Genomic DNA, 10,020 nt, shown 5'->3' on the forward strand with positions numbered 1-10,020 from the left:
TTGAATAATAATTGAACATGTGAAAGAGAGGGGAAGGACATTCCTATTGTGTTGAGAAGCAAACACAAGTCTGCTGTGTGTGGGAATCAATGAACCAGAAGCCTGGCAGGAGGAAGAGTCACTAGACTAAGCCTATTGACCATAGTGAATATTGGTTCCACCAAAAAATAAAAAAAAAAAAGATATTAGATGAAGCAAACTTACCTGGTCCAGGGAAGGTAATAGGAACAGAGGCTCCCTTCCTGGCACCCAAGCAGAGAGCTGTCCCTCACTGGAAGGAGGAGGACACTCATCTGGACACATGCCTAACGATGTCTGGCACATAGTAGGTGCTTAATAAATATTGGTCAATTAATTGTTTGAGATGGAGTTCAGGGAGGCAGGAAACACATCACAGTGGAATCTAGTTAGGAAGCCATTATAAAGTGAAACTGGAACTCTCGGCACAGTCCTTCAATGCTGGGAGGAACCTTTGAATGTGTAATAATTTCCGATTTGTCTGCTTAAGGGGACTGATTCCCAGAGAAGGGGGAAAAACTTAGCCACTGTCATATAGCCACAAGAATTGAACCCAGATCCCTGGTCTTCCAGACCAGGAAGCCTTTTTTTTTCTTCTCCCCCAGACCTACTGAAAAACACAGAAAGTAAAGTTAGATCAGTAAAAATGAAGCCCCATCATAGAGAGCTGTGACTCCGAGGATGAAGTGTCTGGACTTTATTTCAGATTTCCAAAGGTGATGCCCCAATGGTTACTCTCTCAGGGAAGCCATCCCCACTTAATTTTCTCATAGGGTCTGGCACTTGATAGGTGCTTAATAAACACTTATTTCCTTTTTTCACCAATCTTTATTGCACCTAGATTGATGTCAGGTTGGGAAGACCAAAGGTCAAATCAGACAATTGTGTGATCCTGGGGCAAATCACTTCTCTTGTATGCGTCAGTTTCCTAATTTGTAGGATGGGAATGATAACAATAGCACCTGTCTCCCAGAGGTTTTGTCGGGATGTATTAAGATTATAATTGTGGGGCAGCTAGATGGTTAGTGGATAGAGCACCAGCCCTGAAGTCAGGAGGACCTGAGTTCAAATTTAACCTCAGACACTTAGTAGCTATGTGATCCTAGGCAAGTCATTTAACCCCAATTGCCCCAACTCCTCAAAAAAACTATAATCTCAAGGCAGTTAGCGCATAGTAAGCACTATATAGATGTTAGCTGCTATAATTATTATTTCTAGATCTGCTTCTATCAACATAAAAAAGCTGTTCAGCACTGGGGGTTGGTGACAATTTTGGCCTCTAATTCTGTGCAAAGCCAATGAGTCAATACACTTGCCAACTATGGAATGAATGGGTGAGAGAAAGGAATGGGGAGAGACAAACAGAGTCTTCTTCCAGCTCAGGGAAGGAGGTGAGTGGGAGGAATGAACCTTTGCACTGAGGTACATGAGCTCCATCCATGGAGCTCAATGAATCCCCGAATCTCCGAACTAGAAGGGACCTCAAAGATCATATAATGCAATCTGTCTCTGAACAGGAGCTCTGTCTACACTGAACAAAGCACAGGTCCTCCATTCTCTTCCTAGCCTGTAAAGAGAGGGAGCACATCACCTCCAAAAGAAGATCATTCTATTGTTAGTTAGAAGGTTCTCATGTTTTCCCTATATGGAGTCTAAATCTCTTCCTGCCACTTCCTAGAAGAAGCCTTCCCTATTTCCCTTCCTCACCTCACCTGTCCTGTTCCACCTCTCCTTTCTGACTTCTCTTATATTTACTCTGCTTTCCCTCTAATGTTATCTCCCATTTATCCTGTAAAGATCTTGCTGATCCACTGTTGTCTCCCTGCTTGGGCAGTGAGTTCCTGGAAGCAGAGACTGGTTTTACCTTTCTGTTCTAAGTGTACACTACATACAGTAGGCACTTAATAAATGCTTGAGAATGTAAGTTCTTTGAGAAGAGGAGCTGTTTCTTTTCTTTGGTTTTGAGGCGATCGAGGATTGTTCAGGGTCACACGGCTAGACGTGTTAAGTGTCTGGGACCGGCCTTGAACTCAGGTCCTCCTAAATTCAGGGTCGCTGCTCTCTCCACTGCGCTATCTAGCTGCCCCCGGAGCTGCTTGTTTTATTTTATTTTATTTTGTTTGTTTGTTTGTTTATCATTTCTTCACTAAGATAGCCGGTTCTGGAGTAGATCATAGACGTTAGTAATGAATAACGAAATGTACTTGGAATCGCGGAAAAGGGCAAATCGCTTAATCTCTGTTTGCCTCGATTTTCTCAACTGGAAAATGGAAAATAATAGAATTATTCCTCCTAGGATTCATCTGGAGGATCTGCTTCTAGAAATGGCGGACCATGAAATGCACATAATAAAGAATTAGGACCTGGATTCCCTTTTACCAGTATAGTGTGGTATCTCCTCTACAATTTAAGAGTTGAGGGTTGCCTAGATTTGTCTGAAGTTAGGTGACTTACCCAGAAGTAGTACTTGACCCAAAGTCTCCCTGCGCCTGAGGCTAGCGGCTTGTGTGCCTACGCCAGTGGCAGATACACAGCAGGTGCATAATAAATACTAGCTAAATAGAATCGGTGCAACTTTCACTCTTCCTTTTCGGCCTTCTGCAGCCAGTGGAACAACCGGCCTCCGGACAACAGGACTCGAGACCCTTGAAGACCACTCTCGCTCTCGCATTTCTGATTCTTTCCTTCCAGGGAAAATGAGTGCAGTTCTTTGCCCCTGTCCTCGTCGGGCCCAGTCCCTTCACTCGCCGGCGCTAGGTGCTGCTCGGTTCCGGACCCTCTCTCCCGTTTGGGAGTCTTCTCCCCGAAATGTAGTCAGTCCCCGGAGCTGGACCCGGTAGCTCTTCAAGTGGGGTCTGACCGCAGGTGGGGGCGGGGTTCGGGATGCTAATGGGACTCTAGAAAAGGAAGGGGGCATTTTCCCGAGGAACATGGATTAGGGGCTTCACTGCTTGTAGAGTCGGAGAAGGTGTAAACGAGGGATAAGTTGGAAAGCACAGGCCCGGAGCAAAGCGTTCCTTGTCTCCCCTGGCCCGGAGTAGGGGCCGGGAGGCTGGACCGGGAGCGGAGGGGTCGGGCAGCCTCCCCGGCCAGCATCTGAGCTTTCCCCTGCTCCGATTACGCCCCCCACCCCCAATCCCAGAACCGCAGGCCTGCTCCCGCTCCCCCGGGCGCAACTTGAGCACCTGGAGGAGGTCGGCGGCCAATGGGAGGCGCGGCCAGCCTCCGGACTGGCCAATGAGCCGCGGGCCCGGTTTCTGGCCGCCGCCTCCCCCCTCCGGCTATATATAAACAGCCCGAGCCGCAGAAAGCGAAAGTGGTGGCCGGGGCTAGCGGGAGCTAGTGGAAGCCAAGCCGGCGATCTGGACTGAGGCAGGAGCAAGAGCAGGAGCAGGAGCAGGAGCAGGAGCAGAAGCAGAAGCAGAGGCAGGGGCAGAGGCAAAGGCAGAGGCAGAGGCAGAGGCAGAGGCAGAGGTAGAGGTAGAGACAGAGGCAGAGGCAGAGGCAGGGGCAGGGGCAGGGGCAGAAGCTGCTGCCCGCCGAGCGGGAGGGGATGCTGAGCGCCCAGGAGCCTACGCCCTCCGGGGTCCCGGGGGCCGCGGCCGGGACCCTGGAGCCCCCTCCGCCACGCAGCCCTCGGGGCACGGCCCTGGCCCCTGCCAAGCCCCTCACCTCCTTCCTTATCCAGGACATTTTATGGGACGGGCGGGAGAGGCGCAGCGTCGGCAAGCTCAGTCCAAGTCCCGGGCCCGAGTCGGAGCCCGAGCCCGCGCCACAGCCGGAGGCCGAATCCGTCTCCTTATCCGGGTCCGAGAGCGGCCCGGCGCCCCAGGATGAGCAGCCGGCGAGGCCCGCGGAGGCTGATCGGAGCACCGAGCCGGGCTCCTCTCCCTCAGGGGCAGAGCCAGGTAAGGGAGTACCGGGGGCCGGAGGCCCTTCAACTCGTCTGTCCTCCATCCCACCTTTTAGAGAGCCGGGAGCCAGGACACCGGGACACCTCCGAAATCGACCATTAACTCCTCTCTGTGACCTTGGGCAAATCACCCCCCCCCCATTCCTGAGTCTGCCCTCCCTTCTCTATAAAACGGGGGCGGCACCGGCTGATCTCCCAGGGCTTCCATCACGTTAAAGATCGGTTGCTCCCACGGCTGCCCGGTCGGGGGAGGGGAGCCGGGGGAATGAGAAGGGCCCTCCTGGGAAGGCCGCTGCCCATCTGCAGCCTTGGGCTTTCTGCCCGCCTGGCACTTTGGGACTTTGGTGCCCTGCTTTGTTGGGACGCCGTCCCTCTTCCTCTGAGCTCCTCCTGCATTCCGGGAGGGGGCCAGGCCAACCCCAAAGCCCTTTCCAGCTCTAAAGTCTCCGATCCCACGATCTCTCGGCCGCTGGCGCACGCTAGAGCACTTTCACGTCCCTCAGCGGTCCTGGGGTGGGGGGGGGGGGTGGGGGGGGACAGACAGCGGCGTTGCCTTCCCCACAGCCGCCTCTCTCCTCTTCTCTCCTTCGGGGAACCCGGTTTAAACTCCCCAGTCAACAAGAGGGGGAGATAAAGGGTGTCCTTATTGTCCCCAGTTCCTAAATCCCTCCAACCGCCCTGCTGAATGACTTGTGCACTCAAACGGCGGCAACTAATGGCCAGCGACTGTTAGAGAAATGAGGTCGGAGGTAAACGTGTCACTAATTATCCTAATCCCTCCGTAGCTCCTTTCATTCTTTGCTTCCTCATCCCCCCTCCCGGTCCGTTATTTGCCCCTAACATTCCGGTGCCCCTTTTAGCAGTACTAATGGGAGGTGGGGGGGAGGGGGGAGAGTTAGCTAGATGACCTCAAAATTCGCAATTATGAATCTACGATCACTTCTAGATCTGATTTCACGAAATTCACTGATTTCACACTGATTTCTCTCAGTGAAGATCACCAAGACCTTCTCTGAAATCTTTAGCCTTAAATAGCTGCCTCGGGCACTAAGATTAAATACTTACAAAGTGAGTCCGCGTACAAGGAAGGATTCGCATTTAGGTCCAACCAGCTCCGAAGCCAGTTCTACATCTTTCTGCTTTCCATAGGCCCTGCTGACCTTATCTCACTTGATTCTCGGAACAAACCTGGGGGAGGGGTACATTTTACAGATGGAGAAACTGAGGCTTACAAGCAGGAGTGACTTTCCCAGATGGGAAGAGATGGAACCCCGGGTCTTTTCTTACTTTCCATTCGTGCCCCACATCCTCCGGACTAGATGGTCTTTTAGTCCCTTTCATATTAGGCTTCTTTTCCCATTTGAATGTCTCCGCCTCAAAGGCAATACCCACTATCTCCTCTCCCCTGTCCCCTTCAGTTGCCTAAGCCGCCCCCCTCCCCAATTTGTGATAGCTGCTGTTTTGCTTTCTGTAACTTGGATATTTCCACCAGAATCCACAAAGTGCTTCAAAGCCCTCAATCGAGTTCCTCTGATTGGGAGCCATAAACTCTTAGAGATGGAATGGACCTTAGAAATCAGCCAATCTAAATCCTTCCTGTTATTAAAAAAAGGAAAAACTGAGTCACAGAAATGTAGTGACTCTTCTAAAGCCAGGCAAGTTGTGACAAAGCGTCATTAGAAAACTAGACAAAGTGGCCACCATTACACACACACACACACACACACACACACACACACACACACACACATTTTAAGGGAATTCCTCAGCTATGTGAAAAAGCTCAAATGTATCCAGGTTCACACTGGCCTACTCTGTTCTTTTTCTGCAGAGATAAGGACCGATGCTGTTATGTCCTGTTCCCTGCTAATATGTAACTTTCTTTCCTCCCTCCCTGCCCCTTTCCTCCCTTCCATGTTCCAGATGCACACTTTGAGACCTGTCTGTTGGACTGTGCAAACCCTGCCAGTGCTGCCTCCCCCAAAGCCCTGAAGCCACCCAAGCGGTCCCGGGCTGCCTTCTCCCACACCCAGGTTATTGAGCTGGAGAGGAAGTTTAGCCACCAGAAGTACCTGTCGGCCCCCGAGCGGGCCCACCTGGCCAAGAATCTCAAGCTCACCGAGACCCAGGTCAAAATCTGGTTCCAGAACAGACGCTATAAGACCAAGAGAAAGCAGCTGACCTCCGACCTGGGAGACCTGGATAAGCACTCCCCCCTGCCCAGCTTAAAAGAAGAGAACTTCTCTGGAGCCTCTCTGATCTCCATGTATAACAGCTACCCCTATTATCCTTACCTCTACTGCTGGGGAGGTTGGAGTCCAGCTTTCTGGTAACCCTGGCTAATGACTGGGGCCCAACCCATAGCTGCTGCTTCCACTTTGTTCTCTGAAAGCAAAAAGGGGCCAGAATTAGGGAGATCAGGAGAAGAGAAAGGGGGGAGCCTATCCACCCTGCCAAAGGCTTCGAGTGGTAGTCGAGCCCTTGTTTCTTGACTGATGGTTTCACTAAATCTGTGGCCCAGCATAATATTTAATATTTAAGTGGCACTCAGGGCCAGCCAAGGCACCAAATGAGAGCATCCCTCTTATCCCAGTGATGTTGCAGAGGAAGATTCTTGTTCGGATCGGGGCTGGATTAGCTGGCTTCTCAGGTGCCGCCAATCAGCCCTGAAATCCTGAATCCTGAAGTGGATCTGACTCCCTCTCCACTCCCAGTTTAACTGTCTTTGCTTTGAACTACCTTTCTTTAAAAAAAAAAAAAAAAGTTTGAGCTCCAGGCTCTCTTCCCAGTGCCTTTCTGCTTTGTTTTATGAGCTGTCAGCATCTCTGCTTCCGGGAGGATCTGTTCTTTTCCTTCAGCTCAGTCACCTGTGTAAACGGAGCATCTCATGAGAAGCTAAAGCCAGAACAGGAGCAAAAACAGTGCCAAGAACGGGACTTAGGACAGGGTCTCCACTAGATCTAACCTACGGTAGGAGGCGTTGGGCCTCCCTGGACCTGGGAATATGCCTAACTTTCTCTTTGTTCCTCCCCACCCCCAGCTCCCCCAGTAAAATGGCAGTTCCTTGAGGGCAGGTACCATTTCATTTTCTGCCTCTGTATCTCCGGTATCTAGCTAGCACAGTGCCTTGCACACAGTAGGTGTTTAATAAATCTTTGTCGCAATGTACTTGGAGGGCAAGGTCCGCTCCTAGACCGCTTCAGAACTGGACAGGCAAAGCAGGGTGTTAGATTCTTCAATTTTGTATCTAGGAAGGAGGTGAAAGTTTTACATTAAAAAACTGTTGAAAGAGAAAACAAAGGTGAACTCCAAGGATCCCTAAAGGAATTCCAAATATTTCTTTTGTCATGGACAATCTGGTGAAACTTATAAAAGTCCTCAAAATCATACTGTCAAATCATTGAAGGAGATCTTAAATTTCAATTAGAAGCTAGCGAAAATAAAGATGGATTTTTGTCTCGTAATCATCCAAGTTCCCGGATCCTCTAGAATTAATCTAGAGACCTTTGGAGGGAGGGAAGGGCCAGGTTAACAACTCTGCATCCTGAGGGTATCAAATCTTAGGATGACACAGTTTCAAACCATCTGTCTAAACAATCATGGCTCAGGGCTGAAGGGGTGAGCAGTGACAAAGTAGTCCTTGTATTTCTGGTGGGGTGATGGTTAATATGTAGGGATGAGGGAGAGGGGAAGAGAAAAAGTCCTTTCTTTTCAGGCATCATGAAGCAGTGAAAATTTCACTGAATCAGGAATCAGAAAATCAAGGTTTCATTTAGCTTCCCACTTACTAATCATGCCATTTAACCTTTCTGAACCTCAGTTTCCCCATCTGTAAAACCTACCCTAGCCTATCTCACAGTGGTTTTTTCTTTTTTCTTTTTCTTTTTTTGAGAATCTAATGAAACTGAGTTGGTGAAACAAACATTTCTTTGCAATCCAAAGTGTTAGATAAAGGTAAGATGGTTTTATTATTAAGGATTTAAGGAGCTATCGAGGGCATTTTCCCTTGGGCACCTAGGGATTCTGCCTGAGCCTAAGAGTGAAGCTTTCAGCTGTCACACAGGTTTCTAGCTCCTGCCAAAGTTTTATTTTGACAAGAGCCTTCACCCTCGCCAGAGCCCCCTCTAGAAGCCATACTTTCAGCTTGGCTGAGGATTCTTATTCCCTTTCTAAGAGATCTTGGTCTTGATTCTTGCCTGCAAAACAAAACAAAAATGATGGGTGAAGTAAAGAGCTGAGAGGGTTGACATGCATGTCTAAACAGTAGAAGGGGAAAAAAAAATTAGTTCCTTAATATGAGATACTAAATTCCAAATCTTATCAAAGGAACCATAGTAAGTAAGGAAAGTCATTTTTGGCAGGTTCACACAGTAGGTGATACGACTTTACGTCACTATAGCTCAAGGCTTAGCTGATCCTTTCTCTGAGATTCTTCACATGAAGAGGAATAGGAAGTTGCAACTGTTCTGAATAGCCAAAGAATAAAGTTCCTGGGCAATGGTCTGATATCAGTGAGGTTAGCCAGCCAGAGAACAGGACTAAGGGTGGCAGTAGGAGGAAATCTGATAATATAGTGGGCTGAGAAGTAACCCTAGCCCCTCTTTAACTCACTGAGCAAGGTGAAGGGAAGAGTGTAGGTTTGGTAAGGACACAGAGAACACCTCTGACATTGGACAGTCTTTGTAAAGTCCATCCATGAAGAGTCTAGGTCTCAGATCCAGCAAGTCACAGGCAGGGGGATTGGTAAAAATCAAGTGACCTTCCAGGTCTAGGGAAGAAAAGATTTAAACGCAGGAGACAATTCTCTTGTTCACACTAGGGCGGTGGGATTTGGAAATCGGAAGAGTTGAAATTTCATCTCTGCTACCCAAATCTCTTAACCTCCCTGAAGGCCTCAGTTTCCCCTTCTAAATGATGTATAAGGTCCCTCCTAATATTAAACCTATGTCCTAGTAGATGTCCTATTGCAAAGGTACCTCATAGAGGAAAAAGCTCTGGGGAAGGCGTGGGGCAGATAGCCAATTTTCTACCAGATCCCTGCTGTCTGGAACTCTTTTTCAGGGCACTACCTATTTCCGTCTGGTTTCAAAACAAAACAAAAACCTTTTAACAGTCTTCATCTTAAAAGGGCTAATTTTCAGACAGTAACAAAACTGCTGAAGTAAGGTTCTGAAAATTTGGCCTAGCTTGTCGTCCTCCTGTAGCCCAGGCTCCGTGTTGCAATTTGGTGCAATGTCACCATCACCCATGATTAAGCTTAGACCCACTTCTAGAACTCTCAGGATGATTCGCCTTAATTACTCACTCCCTTTCAGACTTAGTTTGTCTCTTAAGATAACCTTTAATCGCTTTGGAATGCATTCTTTCCCCACTGTTCCAAATTTCATATTCTCAGCATGGAGAAATGGGCATCTTTTTACTGTGATGTAAGTGTTGTAAAAGCAAAATAGAAAACACGAGCTTCGCTTCCAAAAAAGAACTTAAAAAACAATTTGTCATGGTCGATTCCCTTGGGAAGGAGATGCATGAGTAGGAACTGCTTGACCGTGTCAGAGCGGGCAAGATGGACTGACAATTTCACTCAAGAATCAGTGCGTCACTTCGGCTCAAAGACTCGGTTTGGGTTTTTCCCCCAATGCCCACCAATCCAAGCACCATCTCTCACTGTTTGTGGTTTGAATCAGTAACTTAGTCCCCTCCCCCCCAAAAAAGTGATATTTTTCTATGTGTATTTTTGCAACATATGTGTGGGACTTTCTTCTTTTTTAAATAAAGTATCTTGTTTGAAACTTTATTGGTATAGCTTTATTTCCTAAAGATTCTGCTAACTCCTCCTCCCTACCACCACTACCACTTGTCAGACCTTTTATTCAACTATTTTTGGCTCTCTAGCAAGTTTTATCACCTGGAAAATGTAGAAGTTAAAGAAGATGATATTTGAACTCCTTTTTAGCTCTTTATATTTACTGGAAGTCAGTGGCAAATGTGATACGGTGGTTGATTCTTTCTCCCCGTTTCAATTCTAACAAACTCTTGGAGGCCAAAAGAATCTCTAATTGCCACTGAGAGGTAAATGCTCCATTCTCCGA

General features: G+C 48.2%; 1 protein-coding gene across 1 annotated transcript; it reads left to right on the forward strand.

Annotated features, from left to right (window-relative positions):
• The first annotated feature begins 3,377 nt into the window (after positions 1-3,377).
• On the forward strand, positions 3,378-9,725 carry NKX3-1 (NK3 homeobox 1). Its single transcript, XM_051974169.1, has 2 exons — positions 3,378-3,926; positions 5,855-9,725. Exons 1-2 carry the CDS (start codon positions 3,572-3,574, stop codon positions 6,262-6,264), a joined length of 765 nt encoding a protein of 254 aa, XP_051830129.1. The 5' UTR covers positions 3,378-3,571; the 3' UTR covers positions 6,265-9,725.
• Positions 9,726-10,020: the final 295 nt, after the last annotated feature.

This window comes from Antechinus flavipes, chromosome 2, assembly GCF_016432865.1.
Source record: "Antechinus flavipes isolate AdamAnt ecotype Samford, QLD, Australia chromosome 2, AdamAnt_v2, whole genome shotgun sequence".
NCBI classification, from domain to species: domain Eukaryota; kingdom Metazoa; phylum Chordata; class Mammalia; order Dasyuromorphia; family Dasyuridae; genus Antechinus; species Antechinus flavipes.